This window comes from Camelina sativa, chromosome 15, assembly GCF_030686135.1.
Source record: "Camelina sativa cultivar CO46 ecotype springtype chromosome 15, ASM3068613v1".
Lineage (NCBI taxonomy): Eukaryota > Viridiplantae > Streptophyta > Magnoliopsida > Brassicales > Brassicaceae > Camelina > Camelina sativa.
In genome coordinates, this window is record NC_141894.1 from 31,282,171 (window position 1) to 31,303,384 (window position 21,214).

At 37.0% G+C, this 21,214-nt stretch overlaps 5 protein-coding genes across 8 annotated transcripts; 4 read left to right on the top strand and 1 right to left on the bottom strand.

Moving 5' to 3' along the window:
• The first annotated feature begins 415 nt into the window (after positions 1–415).
• LOC104773101 (myosin-13) lies at positions 416–10,123 on the top strand. Of its 2 annotated transcripts, none has more exons than XM_087489387.1 (39): positions 416–739; positions 1,223–1,348; positions 1,473–1,616; positions 1,703–1,848; positions 1,944–2,100; positions 2,195–2,253; positions 2,369–2,528; positions 2,755–2,904; positions 2,982–3,109; positions 3,235–3,381; positions 3,492–3,593; positions 3,850–3,907; positions 3,999–4,100; positions 4,199–4,236; positions 4,319–4,442; positions 4,536–4,706; positions 4,788–4,919; positions 5,016–5,125; positions 5,205–5,265; positions 5,389–5,566; positions 5,674–5,867; positions 6,007–6,126; positions 6,372–6,470; positions 6,598–6,810; positions 6,918–7,057; positions 7,159–7,270; positions 7,353–7,397; positions 7,483–7,566; positions 7,667–7,837; positions 7,968–8,111; positions 8,190–8,351; positions 8,432–8,542; positions 8,622–8,692; positions 8,776–8,875; positions 8,975–9,031; positions 9,159–9,215; positions 9,305–9,385; positions 9,487–9,551; positions 9,641–10,123. In XM_087489387.1, the coding sequence occupies exons 1-39, from the start codon at positions 737–739 to the stop codon at positions 9,756–9,758; spliced, it is 4,440 nt and encodes a 1,479-aa protein (XP_087345513.1). In that variant the 5' UTR covers positions 416–736; the 3' UTR covers positions 9,759–10,123. The 2 variants fall into 2 exon arrangements, with proteins under 2 accessions (XP_087345513.1, XP_087345514.1); XM_087489388.1 differs by having other exon boundaries at positions 422–739; positions 7,159–7,243.
• A 111-nt stretch (positions 10,124–10,234) lies between these two features.
• LOC104773068 (zinc finger CCCH domain-containing protein 21) lies at positions 10,235–13,327 on the top strand. 2 transcript variants are annotated; one of them, XM_010497621.3, is made up of 8 exons: positions 10,235–10,790; positions 10,953–11,037; positions 11,153–11,293; positions 11,394–11,485; positions 12,022–12,213; positions 12,312–12,442; positions 12,529–12,631; positions 12,720–13,327. In XM_010497621.3, exons 1-8 carry the CDS (start codon positions 10,620–10,622, stop codon positions 12,918–12,920), a joined length of 1,116 nt encoding a protein of 371 aa, XP_010495923.2. In that variant the 5' UTR covers positions 10,235–10,619; the 3' UTR covers positions 12,921–13,327. The 2 variants fall into 2 exon arrangements, with proteins under 2 accessions (XP_010495923.2, XP_087345516.1); XM_087489390.1 differs by having other exon boundaries at positions 10,272–10,790; positions 11,394–11,434; positions 12,720–13,291.
• Positions 13,328–14,043: 716 nt separating this feature from the next.
• On the top strand, positions 14,044–16,007 carry LOC104773066 (monothiol glutaredoxin-S12, chloroplastic). Its single transcript, XM_010497618.3, has 5 exons — positions 14,044–14,460; positions 14,610–14,683; positions 15,339–15,413; positions 15,565–15,591; positions 15,709–16,007. Exons 1-5 carry the CDS (start codon positions 14,177–14,179, stop codon positions 15,783–15,785), a joined length of 537 nt encoding a protein of 178 aa, XP_010495920.1. The 5' UTR covers positions 14,044–14,176; the 3' UTR covers positions 15,786–16,007.
• Positions 16,008–16,055: 48 nt separating this feature from the next.
• Positions 16,056–17,126, bottom strand: LOC104773065 (photosystem I reaction center subunit IV B, chloroplastic). The gene is made up of 3 exons (XM_010497617.3): positions 16,686–17,126; positions 16,359–16,424; positions 16,056–16,273 (listed from the first exon to the last, which is right to left on the bottom strand). Exons 1-3 carry the CDS (start codon positions 16,968–16,970, stop codon positions 16,169–16,171), a joined length of 456 nt encoding a protein of 151 aa, XP_010495919.1. The 5' UTR covers positions 16,971–17,126; the 3' UTR covers positions 16,056–16,168.
• A 91-nt stretch (positions 17,127–17,217) lies between these two features.
• Positions 17,218–20,280, top strand: LOC104773063 (uncharacterized). 2 transcript variants are annotated; one of them, XM_010497616.3, is made up of 8 exons: positions 17,218–17,528; positions 17,605–17,688; positions 17,792–17,953; positions 18,045–18,131; positions 18,396–18,482; positions 18,589–18,694; positions 18,771–18,828; positions 18,906–20,280. In XM_010497616.3, the coding sequence occupies exons 1-8, from the start codon at positions 17,420–17,422 to the stop codon at positions 19,977–19,979; spliced, it is 1,767 nt and encodes a 588-aa protein (XP_010495918.2). In that variant the 5' UTR covers positions 17,218–17,419; the 3' UTR covers positions 19,980–20,280. The 2 variants fall into 2 exon arrangements, with proteins under 2 accessions (XP_010495918.2, XP_087342957.1); XM_087486831.1 differs by having other exon boundaries at positions 17,246–17,528; positions 17,797–17,953.
• Positions 20,281–21,214: the final 934 nt, after the last annotated feature.

Sequence of the window (21,214 nt, forward strand, 5' to 3'; positions counted from 1 at the left end):
AGTCACATGTTATCATTTAATTGGTCCACTGAGATTTTTACTAAAATAATTAGTAAAACATTTATTGTATAAAGAAAATTTCACTCTAATTAAGTAAATAAAAATATCTAATTTTTTCACTTAAATATGATATTACAACTATGTCAATATGACTTGACACATAATGTTTATAGACAATTAATAAACTTGATAATTAAGTTAGAGTGTAAATGGGAAAAGCTAGCGACTTTAATTAAAAGAAGCAAAAGAGGGTAACAAATAAAAAGAATTAGATATTTTCCACTTTGTTAAATTTGGAGATTTCTTGTTTTAGTTGTAGAAAATAACAAAAGAGATTAAAAGCAAAATGGCTATTTTTTGGAATTTACTGTTAATTAACGGTAGATTACCCCTTAATTATGACTCTTGAAAGACTAATTTCATTTATAAGAAGTAGAAAAAGAGAAGAAATTAAAAGAAAACAGAAAAAAATAGATAAAAGAGCAAACTTTTTAATTTATTTTCTCCAAATTTGCTATAAAAAAAAGTTTTATAATTTAAAGCTTTCACACATAACCCACTCTATAAGATACAACAAATCTCTTCTCTGAGAATCTCTTCTTTGCATTCACACTCTTGCTTGCTTGAGTCATAACATTATCAGAACTCGTCTCCAGCTCAAGCAAGTAGGTGATTCGTTGCTGCTACAAAAAAGAATCTATTGGGTTTCTGATTTGATTCGTCTCCGGTGGTGAAAATGGTACTTCCAATTTCTGGGTTTATTCACTTTGAGCGTTTCTTTACTTTTACTCAAAGTTTTGATTTTTTCATTTTTTTTTTTTTGGGTTCGAACGGCAAATGTGTATAACATTTGTTGGTGCAAATTGAATGATCTGTTTTTGTCTAATTCTGTGTGTGTTTGCTTCGTCTGGGCTTCATTTAATTTATGCTCTGTTGGTTAAGTTTATACAGAGATATATATGAACATGGGTGTTTTAAGGTTTTTATCATTTTTTGTTGCTTTCATGGTTATTATTAAATTTTATTTTATTCTGAAACCATAGTTAAGTGGGGTATTTGTTCTTGGCCAATAAGACTATTGAATGCTGTTTGTGTCCTACCCTTTTCGTAAAGTAGTTGTTTTTCTTCAATCCTGTGTTATTGGTCTGTATGGTTTGTCACATAGTTTGGAAGTTTTTGTATTCCTAAATGATATGTATCCGATTTGTTGGTTGTTCTTCAGGCTTGTTCTACAGTTAAAGCTGGCTCGATTATTTGGGTGCAAGATCCGGAGGAGGCTTGGTTAGATGGTGAAGTTGTAGAGGTTAATGGAGAAGATATAAAGGTCCAATGTACATCAGGGAAGACGGTATGTGTAGACAACTTTAGATGCAGTTTGACTATGCTTGAGGATGGAATCTGTATGTGTTTGTCCCGAGAAGTTAGTGAGATTGGTTCTCATATATTTACTTCTATTGATTTATTTTTGTCAGGTTGTTGTCAAAGTTTCAAACACACATCCAAAAGATATGGAAGTTCCACCTTCTGGAGTTGACGATATGACAACGCTAGCATATTTACATGAACCAGGAGTCTTACAAAATTTGAAGTCAAGATATGATATAGACGAAATTTATGTGAGCTTCCTTCTCTTTTCCTTTTTTTTTTCTTTCTGTTCTGTAAAGCAAATTGGCCTAACACAAGTTTTTGTTTTGTTTACTAGACATACACAGGAAGTATTTTGATTGCGATAAACCCATTTAAACAACTACCGAATCTTTACAATGACCATATGATGGCACAATATAAAGGAGCTTCCTTGGGAGAATTGAGTCCCCATCCGTTTGCAGTTGCAGATGCAGCTTACAGGTGCTTGCCGTTCAACTTTGAAGTTATTTTTCTTTCTTTCTCTTGTAATATTGATCATTGTTTGACATTCTTGTTGTTTTTTCTATTGGGTGTAGACAAATGATTAATGAGGGAATTAGTCAATCAATCTTGGTAAGTGGTGAAAGTGGAGCAGGGAAGACTGAGACTGCTAAATTGCTTATGAAATATCTTGCGAAAATGGGAGGTCGAGCTGTTTCTGACAAAAGGACTGTCGAAGATCAAGTTTTGGAGGTAACTAATGGCAAAGATTTTATTATAGACCTGTAGAATTTAGTAAAGGTCATTTTTTTTTGTCATGATTGGTTTCTGTTTTCTTTATTTGCAGTCCAATCCTGTTCTAGAAGCATTTGGAAATGCAAAAACAGTCAAGAACAACAATTCAAGGTGATAACACACACACACACACGCGCATACTCACACTTTTTCATCACTCTTTTTTTATACTGAATGACCAAATACTTCATCACTTTTCATCTGTACAATCATTATGATGTTCCAGTCGATTTGGTAAATTCGTGGAGATTCAGTTTGATCAAAGGGGAAGGATATCAGGAGCTGCTATCAGGACTTATTTGCTAGAGAGATCACGGGTTTGCAAAGTGTCAGATCCTGAGAGAAACTATCACTGTTTTTACATGCTTTGTGGTGCACCGCCAGAGGTACGTAGGGTTTTTCTTTCTCTTCAAACATACTAGAGTTGTTAAAAATTCATCTATAATAGCTATCCACGACCAACTACTTTGATAAATAGTAAAAAAATTCCATTTATTATCACTCTCTTGTATCCCTTGTTCCCATTTACTGAAAGTTTGAAACTGCACTCGAAGCCCAAATCTTTGAAACTATTGTCCTGATGCTTCTTATTTTCCTTTTACTATTTGACAGGACAGAAGAAAACTGAAATTAAAGGATCCAACAGAATTCCGTTATCTAAACCAATCTCAATGTATTAAGTTAGAGGGGGTGGATGATTCCAAGGAGTATACTAAAACCCGAGAAGCAATGAGCATTATTGGGATAAGTTTAGAGGAACAGGTAGTTTTTTACCCTTCTCCTAGTAAAAATGGTGATATCTGCATATGAGTTTGTATTTAATGTCACTTTCTTCTCAGGAAGCAATATTCCGAGTTGTGGCAGCTATTCTTCATCTAGGTAATATAGAATTTGTTACAGGAGAAGAACCAGACTCGTCTGTTCCAAAAGACAAGACACACCTGAAGATTGCGGCTGAGCTTTTCATGTGTGTAACTAATTAAGTTGATTACTTTCAGTGCGAAATTTACCCTTTTCTGAAACATAGTTTATCGATTATCTGATGATGTGAAAAAGAATATCATGCCTGACTCCTTGAATGAAATTCGGCAGGTGTGATGAACAAGCACTGGAAGACTCTCTTTGTAAACGTGAAATGGTGACACCTGAAGAAACGATTTCCAGATGTCTGGTTCCAAATGATGCGGCACTCAGCAGAGATGCCTTGGCAAAATTTGTATACGCAAGATTATTTGATTGGTATGTATAGTATTTACGAGCACTTGATTTCTTGCAGCTGGATGATTCTCTTTCTTGTTCCGAAAGTTACTTTCTTTACTGTTTGCTAACCTTCCTTATTGCTCTTGTAGGATCGTAAACAAGATCAATAATTCGATTGGGCAAGATCCTGACTCAAAAAACATGATTGGAGTGCTGGATATATATGGATTTGAGAGTTTCAAGACAAACAGGTGCGTAAGCTGTATGCCTAACATTTGATTAATGCAAAGATACCAGTTTAGTGAAAAGTCATTGGGGTTTTAAAAGTCACTGTTCTCATTCTGTATATTAAGTAAATGGAAAACGGGAGACTTTTAACTTTTGGAATTTATTCACAAGACAGTGTTTGCTTTTGTTAAGAATATTTACATTCTGATATGGAAGAAATGAGAAAAGTATTAAGTGGATGCTGCTTGATGCTTACTAATGCATGTTTTTTCTTTCCAGTTTCGAGCAATTTTGCATCAATTTGACAAATGAGAAACTTCAGCAACATTTTACTGCGGTTTGTCTGATGTCTGCTCATTCTTCTGATAGTTTTTTTACAAAAAAATCATCCTTACTCCTTTCTTATCCATGATACTTTTTCTGGGCAGCATGTCTTGAAAATGGAACAAGACGAGTACAAGAAAGAAGAGATTGAGTGGAGACACATTGATTTCCCTGATAATCGATATGTTTTGGAACTTATTGAGAAGGTAACTAGTTTCACTACATTTTACCTGCGAGCTCTTTGTGAATAGGTTTCCATTTTAACTCCAACTCGCATGTTCATCATTGTCTTCTTACGTTTCAGAAACGTGGTGGTATTATTGCTCTTCTGGACGAGGCTTGGTAAGTCTAAGAGCTTCAATTGCTATTATTGCTCATGCATTGTCTCTCCTTTGATTTGACATTTTATACCTGTATCTTGCAGCATGTTAAATTCAACACATGTAAAATTCTCTGAAAAGCTGTACGGGACATTGAAAGGCAACAAGTACTTTAGCAAGCCAAAATTATCTCCAACTGACTTCACAATTTGCCACTATGCTGGTGATGTGAGTAGAAACCTGTTTTAGCATTATGGATTTATAAAATGCAATCATGTCCTTTAGTTGTTTATTTCTGACAATACTGAGTTATCTTTTCAGGTCACTTATCAGACCGAGCAGTTTCTGGAAAAGAACAAAGATCGTGTTGTTGCTGAGCATCAGGCTCTGCTAGCTGCTTCTAGGTGCACTTTTATTGCAGGTCTATTTCCTCCTTTAATGGAAGATGCTAACAAACAGTCAAATTCCTCTTCTATAGCTTCACAATTTAAGGTGCAGTAAAATAAGATAGCTTTTACGTAAAAATCGTTCGGTCCACAGAATTACTAAGATTCACTGTCTTACTTTATGCAGCAACAATTGGCATCATTGATTGAAGGTCTTAATACTACTGAGCCTCACTATATTCGTTGCGTGAAGCCCAATAATCTCCTTAAGCCTTCTATCTTTGAGAACCAAAATATTCTGCAACAGCTACGTTGTGGGGTGAGATTTACTTACATACATTTTTAGTTTGTCTGTACATATTGTCTTGTTATTATTCTATGCGAGTTTGAAAATTCTATATACGCATACTTTTAGGGTGTGATGGAGACAATCAGGGTTTGCCGTGCTGGATTTCCTACACGAAAACGTTTTGATGAATTCCTGGACAGATTTGGTATCCTAGCTTCTGCTTCTGTAGATAAGAGGTTTGCCTCTCTCAATTCAGAGGTTGAAAGCTTGCCCAGATATTGTTAAAATTTCTAACTTTTGGCTTGTTCCTATTAGTTCTGATGAGAAAGCAGCGTGCAAGAAACTTCTGGAGACAGTTGGACTCAAAGAATACCAGGTACTTGTATTATGCACATCACTCTCAATACTTTTCTGGGCAGCCGAGCTTGGGATTTTGATGATACCTTTGTTTGATCTATCCTGATTTTATGTGGAGCGTAATCTGTTCTTGCTCTCACAGATTGGAAAGACGAAGGTTTTCCTCAAGGCTGGGCAGATGGCTGAGTTAGATGATCGGAGGACTGAGGTTTTAGAAAGAGCAGCCTGTATTATCCAGTGGAAATTCCGCTCCTACCTGACCCGCAAAAGCTTTATTATGCTTTGCAACGCTGCAATATATATACAGGCTGTGTACAGAGGTATCTAAAATTATAAAGAGTATCAGTTAACTTAAACATTCAGACAGTTAGCGAATAATGATGTGACTGTTTCATTTATTATCTGCTTTGTTATCCATCTTTTACAGGTCAAGTTGCTCGACATAGATTTGAGGATTTGCGCAGAGAAGCTGCTGCTTTGAAGATCCAGAAAGCTTTGCGGAACCACCTTGAGAGGAAGAGGTCTTACATAGAAGCTGTTGTTACAGTTCAGTCAGGTTTGCGCAGTATGGCTGCTCGTGACGTACTACGAAGTAAGATCAAGGCCACAACTGTTATTCAGGTGGAAAATCTTTTCTTTAGAGGGAATTTGATGAAAAACATCTCTTCCTTTTACTGTTTATCTTTGAGTTTTGCAGGCTTTTTACATTTGTCAAATTTCTTCTAGACTCTGATATTTGAATTTTCATCGCATATACCAGAGCCATTGCCGTAGACGCCTGTCCGAGTTGCACTACAAGAAGCTGAAGAAAGCAGCAGTTACGTCACAAAGTGCATGGAGAGCAAGGCTAGCCCGTAAAGAACTGCGAAAGCTTAAGATGGTGTGCTTTTCTACCTCTCGCTTCTCTACCTCTCGCTTCTCTCTGTATCTATTTATTATTTTACGTTACAGTCTAATGTTTGGTCTTTTGATGAGCTTAAAAACTAAGTTTAAATGAGTTTACATGATGAAACTAGCAGCTGGAAATAGCCCTTTCCATTTGATTGTCTTGAACACAGACGGAACATGTTCACTTTTTCTTAAAATGAAAAAATTGCAGCAATGATGCCTTCATATTTCGTGCAGGCTGCAAGGGAAACTGGAGCCCTTCAAGCTGCGAAGAGTAAGCTTGAGAAGCAAGTGGAAGAACTCACATGGAGACTACAGCTAGAGAAACGCACGAGGGTAGATAACACAGCTCTTAATCTTTCTCGGGTTTTCACCCATCCTCAAAAGATTTTTTTTCTAGAAACCTTTATCTGGATCCTGATTCAATACATCCTTCACCGATTTTGTCGCTTTTACGTTGTAGGTGCACGTGGAAGAAAGTAAAAATCAAGAAAACGCAAAACTGCAATTAGCGTTGGAAGAAATACAACACCAGTTCAAGGAAACCAAAGTGTCGCTCTTAAAGGAAGTGGAAGCTGCAAAAAGGACTGCAGAAACTGTTCCTGTTGTAAAGGAAGTTCCTGTTGTTGACACCGAGCTAATGGAGAAACTCACAAGTGAAAACGCAAAACTCAAGGTAGGGAATTTGCTCTATTACCTTTTTGACTTCTGCTTCTTAGTAAGGATTTCAAAGCTGTGGAAAACAAATAAATATTTGGAATTTCATATCTCTTTCATATGCAGTCCCTGGTAAGTTCGCTGGAGCAGAAGATCGATGAAACAGAGAAAAAATTTGAGGAGACAAAGAAAATTAGTGAGGAGAGGCTGAAGAAGGCTTTAGACGCTGAAAGCAAAATTAATAATTTGAAAACCGCCATGCACAAGTATTCACTATTGGTCTTTTGGTTAATTTAATTTCCACAGAGATATTAAGGTTTTCATTACCCACTGACAGTCAACAATTGCGTTTTTTCTTCATTTGCAGTCTCGAAGAGAAACTAAAGGAGGTGAAATTTGAGAATACCTTTTTGAAGGAATCTGTGTTGACCACTCCTGTTAAAACAGCATCAGTACGTTTCCTTTCTACTCCAGTAAAGGTAGACATGCCAGAGAAATATTTGGATGTCTACATCGTCTTTCTCAATCATCCAAATAACAAGATTGCTCTTATTTGTGCAGAACTTAAAAAATGGCCTTCATACTAGCGAAGAAAGCCAACTCAATGTAAATTATGTCTTTCTTTCTCTGTCTAGTTTTATCTGAAGTTCTGCTCCATTTGTTTTTATATCTTTAAAAGCCGTCTTTGCAGGGAGCGGAGTTTACAACACCGCCAAGGGTACAAGAATCAGGATCTGACACTAAGTCAAGGGGATCCCATATTGATCCTCAACATGTATGTTGTTTAGTTAAATCACACTCGTATGTGTTTCTCATCTTTAATATATTTCCTCTTTGGTTGATGTTGATGTTTAAATGTTTTTTTCTTGGAAAAGGAGGATGTTGATGCTCTTATCAACTGTGTCACAAAAAATGTGGGATTCAGCCAGGGGAAGCCTGTAGCGGCATTTACCATCTACAAATGTCTTCTTCATTGGAAATCATTTGAAGCAGAAAAAACCAATGTGTTTGATCGTCTCGTTCAAATGATTGGTTCTGCTATAAAGGTATTAAAACAGGATGATGTCTTGTCTACGTCTGTAAAAAATCTTGTCTACGTCTGTAAAAAATCTTGTCTACGTCTGTAAAAAATCTAGTTTTTATCGGAGTTGAATGATTAGTGATTCTTATTACCAGGACGAAGATAACGATGCTAATTTGGCATATTGGTTATCCAATACATCAACCTTATTATTCATGCTCCAACAAAGCCTGAAATCTGGAGGAACGGGGGCCACTCCACTTCGAAAGTCACCTTCCTTAGTCCGATGGATGACCAAGGTAAACATACTCTTCTTCTGTTTTTTCTGGCAATCTTGTGCTCCAAAAACTAAACGTTCCTGACCTTCTATGTACCAGGGTTTCCGTTCTCCAGCGGCTGAAGCTATTCGACCAGTTGATGCCAAGGATCCAGCTTTGCATTTCAAGCAGCAACTTGAAGCATATGTTGAAAAGATTATTGGAATCATTTGGGATAACCTGAAAAAGGAGTTGAACACTTTCCTTACTCTCTGCATCCAGGTGCTGTGATCCACAATGCTTATCTACTTTCATCTTTCTTTCGTACGTGTGTTGTACCTGACATGAGAGACTCTTTCTAGGCACCAAAAACATTTAAGGGGAATGCGCTAATATCTATAACCACTGCTAAATACTGGCAAGAGATTATTGAAGGCCTAGATGCTCTGCTAAGCACACTAAAAGAGAGCTTTGTATGTGAAAACTCGCTTCCACTCGCTGCTCTTATCTCCATGAATGTCACGAAATTCTTACAGCTTATTATTGTTACAGGTTCCTGCGGTTCTTATTCAAAAGATATTCTCTCAGGCTTTCTCACTCATCAATGTCCAACTATGTAACAGGTGAGAAATTGTTAATGTCTATTAAGGAATATGTATCTCTATGATAAGCAGAATTTAATCGACTTCGTCTTTCTGATCTGCAGCCTTGTCACCCGACCAGATAACTGTTCATTTATCAATGGTGAATATCTAAAATCTGGTTTAGAAAAGTTAGAGAAATGGTGCTCCGAGACAAAAGAAGAGGTATTCCCAAGTACAGTTTCCTTTCTACCTTTGTTATCTGTCAATTCATTTGGTCTATACATAACACAATCTCTTGCCTGTGATACCCGTCTCTGATAGTATGCTGGCTCATTATGGGAGGAACTCAAACATACCAGACAAGCTGTTGGATTCTTGGTATGTTTAAATTGTTTTGAAATTGAAGAAATGTCGCCTAAGCAAATTAACTTTTAACTTCACTTGAACCTAAGTAAGAATATGCATTTCTCACATATGTTCCCCTTTGAATTTGCGTCTGCAACAGCTCATCCATAAGAAATACCACATCTCATACGATGAGATTGCAAATGATCTGTGTCCAGTAAGTCTCTCTATCAACCAACTCTTTCTTCCGGTAGCTGATGAATTTTGACATTGTAATAACGCTCACACCATCTTTCCTTCACTCAGAACCTTCAAATACAGCAGCATTTCAAACTATGTACCCTGTACAAGGATGAAATCTACAACACAAAGAGTGTTTCCCAAGATGTAAGCTTTCTGAGGAAATAGTTCTCTTCCCTTGACATATATGCTCTTTAAGATCCGCTGCTCTAGTAATTTAATGTTAATGGTGGCTCATCGATCAACAGGTAATTGCAAGCATGACAGGAGTTATGACAGACAGCAGCGACTTCTTGTTAAAAGAGGATTCTAGGTATGTATGGCTTTGCATCTATGCGTTTAAAGTCATGTCCTTTTTTTGCTTTCTAGAAACTAACAAATCCGTTCCTTGGGCATGAGCAGCAACATCATTTCCTTCTCGATCGATGACTTATCTAGTTCAATGCAAGATAAGGACTTCGCCCAAGTGAAACCAGCTGAGGAACTTGTGGAGAATCCAGCTTTCGTTTTCTTACAATAGTAGTAAGTAACTCATCAGAAAAACCAAAGCTGCCCACCCTTCAAGAACACACCATCCAGAAAGAAAAAAAACAGGAGGAAGAATCTAAGAGAAAATTGCTGCGAAGAGTTTTTAGATTCGCCGATTCGTTTATATGTTTATCATTTGTAACTCTCTCTAATCATCCCAGAGATTTCATAAAGAGTATATTTGTTTTTTTTTTTTTTTTGCTGGGAGTAAACAAAAAGAGACAAGCTTTTTGCTAATGGTTTGTTCTTGTTGTGGTGCAGTCTTTCATTCTTTTTTCCTAATTTGTACTAGTATATAATTTTATTTCTTTTTTGTAATTTCAATATTTATGTTTATACAAAATTGACATTCATTTATCAGTGTATCACTATCACATTAATAAATCACAAGCATGCTCCTAAGGCCTGGGCCTTACATAAAGCTACAAATGGGCCTTTATAATAAGCCCAACAGTGGTAAAAGCTAGTGTGTTTTGTTGGAGTAGAGAGACAAATTGGCTAAAATCAGGCAACTGTTGTATGTAACCTTTGTTGTGTTTGTGTGTCCATCTCTTTTTCTTTTCTCCTCCTATCTATCTCGATCGGTAATTTTACTCATTAGGGTCTCTCTCTCTCTCTCTCTGTTTCTCTGCAAATTTTCTGAATCTCCGCCGTTTTGGTTCCATACAGTTTCTGGGGATTTTTTTTTTACCGATTAAATTTTTTGGGTTTTCGTTTTTTTTTTTACTCACGAACCTTAGAAACCCTAGTTTTGATACATTAGCTTTAGAGAGAACTTTCCATCGATCCGTGTACAATTAAAAAAGGTTTTTCTTTTAATTTGGGATTGGATTTTAAGTAACGCGAATTGAAGATGCCTCCGAAGCAACAACCAAAGGCTGATTTGGCGAAGAAGCAGAAACAAGTGGAAGACAAAACATTCGGGTTGAAAAATAAGAACAAGAGCAAGAACGTTCAGAAGTATGTTCAGAGTCTCAAGCAATCTGTCCAGCCTAAACCCGATGCTTCTAAAGCTGCAGCTAAGGTAACCCACTTGTGATTCCTGTGATTGTGTTTTGATTTTTTCTTGATAAATTTGAAGTTAGTTCCATAGTGGAGTTGTATTTTGTCCTAATTTGAGAGAGATGAATCTGTCTATTCGGAATAAGTTCTCTTACCAATAAAAAATGGTTCTTTGTGAGGACAGAAAAAGAAAGATGAAGAGAAAGCGAGAGAACAGGAATTGAATGAGTTGTTCAAGGTAGCTATTAGTCAGCCCAAAGTTCCTGTAGGTATGTATGTCTTCATTGAAAACTTGTGCCTTGTTGTTGATATTATTGTTTCTCTAGTTTGTTCACTTTGGTTTAGGTTGTATTTTATTGAATATGGTGTGTGGGTTCATGGCAGGTGTGGATCCGAAGTCTATACTTTGTGAGTTTTTCAAGGCCGGGCAGTGTCAAAAGGGTTTCAAGTGCAAATTCTCTCATGATCTGAACATTCAAAGGAAGGGTGAGAAGATTGATATTTACAGCGATAAGCGAGATGAAGGTAAAGGCAGCGCTAGTTTGGCACAAAGTGTCTTTATATATCCATTCCTTTGGTCCTTTGGATGATGTTCTTATTTTTGATTTTGCTTATATTGCTTTAGATGGAGATATGGATGAGTGGGATCAAGAGACCCTTGAAAAGGTTGTCGAATCAAAGAAAAATGAATATAATCAGAATAAGCCAACAGATATCGTAAGTTGTTTCTCTGTCTATTCCATACTTTTTAATTATATGCTTGTCCGGACATGTTGCTTGAGGGCTTCCTGTTTCAGAAAACATGCTTAGCAGTAGCTTTTCTCACCTGTTAATGCACTGTACAAAAGTCTGAACTGGTTTGTGTTAAAATATACAACCTTTAACATTGATTATGTGAAGGTTGCGGTTTCATTTGCCCGTTTTACTGTGATTAAGCTATAGCTGATATGGATTCACCTTATAATGTACTTCCTTTAGCTAATAGCACGGTTAATCTTGGGAGCCAGTTTGCCTCCCGTTGTTCCCTTGTTGTTTTTGCTCGTTTGGATCATGCTTGACAAGAGCTCATGCTTTTGGTGATGGTAGTGCGAATCATAAATTATGATATAATTGTTTCTTAACTTTATTGTTAGCTAACTCTATGCTAGAAGTAGTAATATCCCTGCGTATTATCTCAATAAATCGTCTGTCTAAACTTTGTCTGCTGAGTTCATTGACTTGTAATTGTTTTTGTGTTCACTAATATGTAATAGGTTTGCAAGTATTTTCTGGATGCTGTGGAAAAGAAACAGTATGGGTGGTTCTGGTCATGCCCCAATGGTGGCAAAGAGTGTCATTACAGACACGCACTTCCTCCTGGATATGTCCTGAAATCTCAAATGAAAGCACTCTTGGAAGAGGAGTCATCAAAGAAGATGGCAGTTGAGGACGAAATCGAAAACGAGGTTTGATACTCTTCTGGTTTCCCTAATCTGCTCGTTCGTAACTGCTAGGACCCTGAACTTGACTTGTGAGACCCGTGTTTTCTTGTTCTATGTTTCAGCGTGCAAAACTGCAAACCGCAACACAGATGACTCCTGCGCTATTTATGGAATGGAAGAGGAAGAAAATAGCTGAGAGAGATGCAGGTTTGGCTGCTTCTCAAGCAGAGAGAGCTAAGAACGACCGTATGAGGTAATCCCATTCATCATTCTGATATCAATCTTCAATGTGACTCTGTTTTGTATAAGCTGACTCATTGTGTGGATTGTTAATCTCAGTGGTCGGGAGCTGTTTCTGTCGAATGCAAGCTTGTTTGTGGATGATGCTGAGGCTTGTGAAGAATACGAGAGGGAAAGAGAGCAGGAAGAGACTGAACAAAAGGTGAGATCTCTCACTCTCACTCTCACTCTCACTTATTATTTAAACCAACCAAGTCATGTAAAAGGAATCTTGATATTTCGCTTTTCAGGCAAAGAACAAGGAAACAGAAGCAGGGACGAGCAAGAGTAGTGGTGATGGTGAACAGAGTTCGAAACAAGTCGATGAAGAAGATGAAGACGATGACGATGATGATGACGACTTGGACATGGATGAGCTGGATGAACTGGAAGCAAGCTTGTCGAAGACATCGATCCAGATTCGTGAGCCAAACAATGAAGGGTCATCTTGAGATGGAAACATGGTTCAAGAGAAACAAGTGGTGGAAGAGAGAAAGCACATGTTTTGTTTTGTGTACTTTCAATAGATTGGATTTTGCAGACACAAATCCTATTTGAGGGTGTTGAATAATCTTTGTTACTGTCTTAAATGTCTTCTCATTCAAGGACTAGTAGTCTCTTTTTGTGTCATATTTTACATGTGAAGTGTGTCAACAAGTCCTAAACATAAAAACTTATCAGTGGAAATACAAATTTCTAGGAAAAAAAGACTAAGGGGGTGTTATTGGATTGTGGTTTTTAAAGGAGTTTGATGTATTTAAGAATCAGGTGTTATTTAATTGGGTATTTTTAAAAATCCATTAAAATCTAGTGTTATTCAATATCTACTGGATTTTGTGTGATTTTGGATTTCAACGTACTTTGCTTCTAAAATATGAACAAACACAATACCACACTTTTCTCAATCATTTCATTTTCTTCTCCTCTCTTAAGATGGATCTCTAGCCTTTGACATATTATTGTTTGATTTTTTTTCTCAATCCTTTTATATAATCACACTTATTCATCAGATATGTATTATTTTTGAGAATTTTTTTTTGTGTTCTTTAACTTTTTTTTCTGGGTTCATGATCTATAACTTTTTTTTTTTGGTTTATGATATAATCACACTTTTTTTTTCTGGGTTCAATCTCTGTTTCTTCCTCCTCAAACCCTTTATATATAATCACACTTATTCATCAGATCTGTGTTTTTTGTATTCTTTAATTTTTTTTTCTGGGTTCATGACATCTAGGTTCTTTAATTACACCAAAAATCTGGATTGAAAACAAATATAGTTTAATTCAAGTTTTCTATGACATGTGTAAAAGTCTGGGTGTTATTAATTTAATATAATTTTGGTGTATAACACAGTTTATGGATATATATATATATTTTTTTCTAACAATAACTTTTTAAAAAATCCATAACAATCACCAAAAATACATTATCGATGACTTTCAAATCCACCTTATATGCATTATAAAGTCCACACAAATGCATTAGACTTTTAAATCCACTAATGTCCTGGATTAATTAAAATCTATTAAAATCTTCAATCCAATAACACCCCCTAAAGAAACAAATAGGTAGGTAGGGTTGCAATTTTATTCTGATTAATATTGAGTTTAATGATGAATATATCTAAAAAGGCAAAACAATATCTTTAAAATTTGGTTTTGACAAAAAAAAAAAAAAAAAAAAAGAAACTCCGGAAGAAGAAATCGCCATGGTAGCCGCATCAGTGAACCTCGCAAACATGACATGGACGTCTCTGAATTCAAATCCAGCACTCTCTTTCTCCATGTTAAGAGGAATCAAAAACTTCGGCATAGTACCTTTCAGGAGATGTTTGAAGCCGACTGTTATCGGAATCGCGTCGTGGCCACCACTCCGTTCTTCTTCTTCTTCTGTTAGGGCCATGTCTTCGTCGTCGTCTTCTCCATTGGAGGAGACTGTTAAAAAGACGGTGGCAGAGAACCCTGTCGTTGTTTACTCCAAATCCTGGTGCTCGTATGGTTCACTCTTCTTTATACATCACAATGCTTTTTGTTCAATTTAGAGGAATGGGTTTTGTTTATAGATGAGCTAGTTTGATTTCCCCAGATATCAATATTGATACTTTTGCTTAAATTTTAAAATGGTTTGTTCTTGTGGTGAAGATACTCGTCTGAAGTGAAGTCCTTGTTCAAGAGTCTTCAAGTTGAGCCACTGGTTGTTGAATTGGATGAACTTGGTATGCTTTCATCACTCTATTGTGTATTTATTTTCTTATACGGCTCTGACTAGTTTGCTATATTGGTTTTGCTTATGTGTTGATATTGTTTAGATCGGTGAAGGTTAAGCTTGTTAGAAGTAGCCTGTTGTTTCATTCAGCATTTAGACTAGATGAAGTTCATACTTGTTTCCAAGTAGATATGATTTTGTTCCTCTTCTAGTTGGCTTTGGTTGCTTGGTTGGTAATGTTTGTGGATTAGATTGTGATGAAGGGTTGATATATAGGGGGGTTTGTAATGGCCCGTGATACCTTTACATTTTGGAGGAGTTTCTGTGTGTTTGTCTCTGTAGTAATATTACTTTGAGGCAAAAGATTGGCTTGTTGATGAATAATCAATCAATTGCTAGGGTATTTGTAATGGCTTAAAACCTTACACATTGAAGATTCTTACCTGCCTGTTGATCTCAGACAGTATGCTTCTATTTTTGACAAACTGGAATCCAATTGCTATATGTTTCGTAATCTTATTATCTCTTGTGAAGATATGGTGACTTTCCAAAAACCATTTGTTCTTTGTTGTTTTGTTTTGTCTTTTTGGGTAAACCATCTCTCTGCCTCATGGTATTGGTCTTAAACATGAACAAATGTTTTGGTGGGTTTTTGGCATCTCCAGGTTCAGAGGGGTCGCAGCTGCAGAATGTGTTGGAGAAAATTACTGGACAATACACTGTTCCCAATGTCTTCATCGGTTAGTTATTTTTTTTCATTTGCATCAGTTACTACACTCATTACATTTTTCGTGATTCTCTTCCTGAAAAAAGAAACTTTAGTCACTGCATTTACGATGACCATCACATTAACAGATCTGATTTTGATATAATGTTTTTGTTCATGAACAGGAGGCAAGCACATTGGTGGCTGCTCTGGTACACTCTCTCTTCTTTTCTTTCCTCAACACTGATGTTCTTTTACGCTCAGACTGATCTTGTGTGTATTGGCCTCCAACATAGTACTCAATGCTGCATACCATTATTATTGAGCAGATACATTGCAGCTGTACAATAAAGGAGAGCTGGAGGGAATTCTAGCTGAAGCCAATGGAAAAACAGGTCAGGCCTAAGGGAGATTTAGAGATGGAACTGTTTGGAGATTTCTTCATGTTTCCTTTTTGTTTGATCAGCAGAACCTCTGAATAAAAATTGATTGAAGTCGAGATGATTTGGTGTTTGAATTTATTGTCTATATAGAGACTTTCAATAAGAATCTATTGTGTTTCTTTCCATGTAATTCAAATCCAAGTTAGTAAATAAACAGCCAGGCCGGAACCGGAGTTTGATCTGAATCACAACTTAGGAGTTTGCAACCAATTTCAGAGGTTGCTAAATGCATATGGGAAAATCGATCTTGAGATTGTAAAAGTTGATAAAACTTTTTTGGTACATATACGGTTAGGTTCAAGATTACAAAACAGACAAACCAGTTTAGAGATAAGAACCAAGTCTCTCATTTGACTTCTTCGATCTCGTCCAGTGCGTAGTTGTTGGTCGATATATTCGCGTAGTTCACCTTCGAGAACCGAACCACGACAGGATATCGGGTCTTCGGGTCCTGTCGATTTAAACCGGAGTATATAAGATGAAATGAAATCGAACCGTTTGATTGTAAACTTGGAAAGTAGATGTATTATCATTACCTGGTCGACGGCCACAACTGATCCAACGTTCTTGTACCAGTAGGATTCTTTCCTTAGAATCTTAACCTGTAATAATAAGTCCCCAAAATTTCACATTATTAGCACCATAAAACTCTTAAGGATGATGCTCTTATTAGTGCAATGTTTTCTAGTAATCTTCACTTACAGAGTTACAGGTCTCAAAAATTTCATATAAGTTTCACATTTGACCGCATAACTGTAAAAACTAATCTAAATAGACCAGAAACTTCAATTGTAGACTTGTAGTAGATACAAAACTCAGCTCAAATATATACATGCATCATAGATTATGTATGAGTAAGTGACCTTGGATCCTCTCTTGGGGCCAATCGGAGGAGGTTTAGCTTTGGCGGCCGGAGCTTCCTTCGGGGCAGCAGCAGCAGGGGCGGCGGTGGTGGTGGAAGAGGGCTCCGACGAGGGGGTTGCCGGAGATGCATCATCAGCCGCTCGGACTACTAGCCTCGAACCGAAGCTTCTCATTGGCAAGAAAGACACGACGGTGGCGCTCTTCGAAGAACCGCCGCCGCCGACTACAGCCGCCGTGACATTGGCCGTCAGAATAAATCGGGTAGCTGCTGACGTCATCGCCATCTGTGTGATATGTCTGAGGAGAGTGTACACGGTACAGAATGTGTTGGTTGTGTGTGTGATCCCAAAAAAAAAGAGACTTTGCAAACCAAAAAAAAAAAAAGAGGACAAATATTGAGATTGTTTTGGGGCTTAAACCGAATCGTTTTCGCCACTTGTAATATGACACGTGTGATCACAATAACTCATCATCAGTGTCTTCTGGATAATGTGATGACGTGGCAACTTCGAACAAAAAAAAAAAGTATCTATAGTGATTAGGGTTGCATTTTGGCGCCAAAATTCATTCATTTGTCTTCTTCTATCTCCGATTTCAAATTCTTGTGAATCGACGAGTGATGATGTGAAATCGCTGCTTCCTCATCTTTCATCTCCTTCGTGAATTCTATAGCAGCGTTTGATTTGAATCTGAATTACAATCCTCCGGCAGATTCGATTTCGGTGAATCAGTGATGAGAAGAAGGAATCACCGAACCAAAGCTGACGAAACCCTAAATAAGACCGATCCACAACAAATTGGGTTCAAGTTTACTAATCCGTTGAGCTCTCAGGCAAATTCAGGTACTCCAATTTCGTTTTCGTGACTGTGTGTTTGTGGGTGTGTGTTCGAATTTTTCATTCCTTTTTTTGGTTTTAGATTCGAAACGCAGGAGAAGGGTGAGTTTCGACGACGATGTCGATCATCACCGGATCCCCTTAAACGAAGCTCAGGTCGGACGATGTGAGTGTTCGCGTCTATCCATGGATTCACCTCAGATTTTAGAATATTGAATTTAATTGTAAAATCTCTAAAGTGTAAAATTGGTCATTTAACATTATTGCAGCGCAGCTTGATGCTGATGCCAAGACCTCTGAGTTTGCGTTCTTTAAGAAGTTAAAGTCTGGTTTTGGTCACTCATCTGAATCATCATCTTATGACTCTAATAAATCATCAAACAAGGCCAAGCAAAACCCGAAAACTTTCGAATCCAGAGTCAAACCAGGAGGTAGCAAATGGTTTTTTGAGGTTTATCATCTGTTCATTGATGGATAGTTTCTGCTTTTATTTTCATTTCTTCTTTCTGTTCTTAAAATCAGAACGTACAGCAGCAACGGAATGTGAAGCTAAAGATAGATCCAAGAGTTATAACTTCTCCACACCAATTCATAGTGCTACTAGACGTGGTAATTCATGTGGCTCTGCTATGTTACCTGGTGTCAATTTTCACTCAAAAGGGATTTTATACGTTTGTTAGCGGAACTGTTACTTCGATTTCTTGGTGTATGTTTGTGCTACATGATATGTTCTCTTGTATCTTATTGTGATACATGTGACAATCTTGTTTCCATTACATGTTGTTTACACATCTCTTACTGGTACTTTTGGGAACTATTGTGAACTATTGTGATCCTGTTAAGTTCTTCTGTTTTTTTTTTTGCTGTTTATAGAAAACTATCCGGGCAAATCTTCTTCATCATTGAGTAGAGAAGAGGACACAGTTCCAAGTGGTAGCAACCTGAGATCTGCAAGTCGAGGTAGACTTTGGATTTCCTAGTTCTTTCTTATACTGCTCTTACAATGTCAAAGAAGCAAAACATACTATACGTCAATAATTAAGAAACATGGTTTTTGAATTATCAGGAATCAGTGATGAGAAAGGAGACATATTCTTTTTTAAGAGAAAGAAACTGCATCAGTGTATCAAAGATACATGGTTTTCTGAAATCCCTGAGATTACTTCAAACGGGTAAACAATAGTTGTTAACTTGTCTAAATCTCAATACTTGTTTTTATAATGCACTCTGAAGCAAAACATTTTTCAGGCACTATTTAGTTTCTGTTCTCTTAACTCGGCTGTTCCCTGGTACTGAGGAGACACATGTAAGCTTGATAGAATCCCTGACTACTTGTCAATTGCTTATCTTGATCAATCCTCAGCACTTTTTGTTTCTTCTCAGCCCTCTAGGTTTTCCAAAGAGAGGACGGATAGAGTCAAAAGAAGAACGTTTGTTGATTCTCCTGGCTCAAAGTTTCTCAAGAGGTCTCATGAAAGCTATACAGAAGTTGACCACAGTCTGCAAATGGAAAAGGACAGATTGATCCCTTGGCAGGGTTGGCTGGAAAATAACATTACCCCGAGGCTGCAGTATCCAACAGGTCATGTTCAGAGTAGTTTTATCCCAAGAGATTCCGAAGAGATTAGATTTCCCATCTTATATCCTAGGGAATCAGTTTATCGACCTGAAGAGATTAGCTTCCCCATCTTATATCCTAAGGAATCATTTTATCGACCTCCACTGTTGAAACAGAAGGCTTGCCTGTCATTTCCTGTTGAAAAAGATTTGGACTCTTCTCCCATATCTAGCCTCCATTTCAGAAACTGCAAACCTCTTTCACTGAATAGTCATAGAGAAGATAGTGGATACAGCTCAGAGGACTTGTCATATGAACATAGAGACCCTTCATCTGCATTTCTTCTCGAGTGGAATACTGAAACCGCAAGCACCAGAAAGACAGATGATTTTCCACTTAGTTATCACACAAGACTCATCACGTATCCAAATGCATCATCCTCCTCTTTGACTGATAATCCATGGAGCTCTGACTATTCTCCATCCCATGATTTGGTTACAAGGGAGATGTACCCTTTACCTCTGCTCTCTCATTTCTCTTCAGGCAGTTTCTTCCTACCAACAACGAAGCAAACCAGCCATTTTGAGCCTGAACTCGAGAGGAATATTATCGATGACGAAGATGCGGTTGCTGCAAACCAGAATTTCCAGACATCTCATTTCACAAATAGCTCAGATTGTTTAGCCAGAGACTACACATACAATCGTAATCTTTCAAACTCTGCAGTGGATCATTGCCCTTTTAAAGTCCCTGGATGTGAAATAGTATCCTTCCCATTTTCCAGCGTCAGCAATTCACATATGTTGGAAGCATCAAGTCCTACGCAGAGTGATCGTTTTAAGTCTCACGATTGGATACCCTTTCGGTTTCAGTCACCTCAAACTTGGAATGATTCATAGAATGGCTATGACCTTAAAGAAGCAACTGAGAAAAACCAACCCGAGTTTGGTTGCCATAGGTCAGCATCTCTCTGACTTTGAACATTTTGTGTCATGTCACTGTTCTGCATTCGTTTAATGAACACATTTAAGTCAGAAGACATAGTAATTGATAGTTTTAGATCTTGTCCAAACTTCATTACTGATGAATTGATTGAAGGAGATGTAGATAAAAGTTATGATTCGATTCGTCATAGACTGATATATATGGTTGAGATGTTAAAAGATCTTTTAAATGAAAGTTATTTCATGGGGACATTAGTAATTGGTTACCATTCTTGACGTTTCTTCTTCGTCTTCTTTTTGTTTATGTCCTGTTTTGTTGATGAATCTCTTAGACCCTTTTCAACTACCAAATTAGTTGGAACCAGAATGAGAAAAGGTGGGATTAAAAAAGAGTAGAAGCATGTGATATGCGAATGCAAATATATGTGTATGATTAGTTATTTGATAATTGCTTCCTCCTTCCTAGTCATTTTGATGGCATTTCGTTACACATTAATTATTCCCCAATAAATATTGTAACTACGATTTCTTGTGTGTATGATCAGCTGAGAATGTGTAACCTTCAAATTTGTATGATCTTAATGCATATTCACCAACAAGATGCATATATCAGATCTTTAACTAAAACCTCTATAAATGTTTACTTAGCTACTTCTTGTAGTCTTGTTTTTTTTTCCCCCAGTTAAGATGATCACAGTGCATGCACTAAGAAGAAGCTTCACAGATTCTTAAACTAAAACTTCAGAAGCCTCTGCAAATGAAATTCTGGAGTTCAAATTGTTCTTGCTTTTGCAGAAACTGATCTAAGGACACTTAAAACCATCTCTAACGTTTATAATTTTTGTCACAACAATCTTTAATATTCAAACTAAGAGAAGAATAGTATCATCACGTTACAATGAAAGTAAGAATGATATAGAAATGGTATATACAACAAAAACAGATAGTTTCTTAAACCCAGTCTGCCACAGTATCATTAAAACCTCCTTCTCTTTGCTGACACCTTCCTGACCCAAACAGTATAATTTTATATTTATTTCTTTATAGTTTAATACTCTTAATTTCCATAAATACAAACATGAAACACCTATAGCCAAAAATCCAACGGTTAGTGGGGGATCACAAAACTAACTGGGTCAAAAAGTTAGTTCGCACTTAATGCAAATCGAACCGAAATTCTACGAACCGGT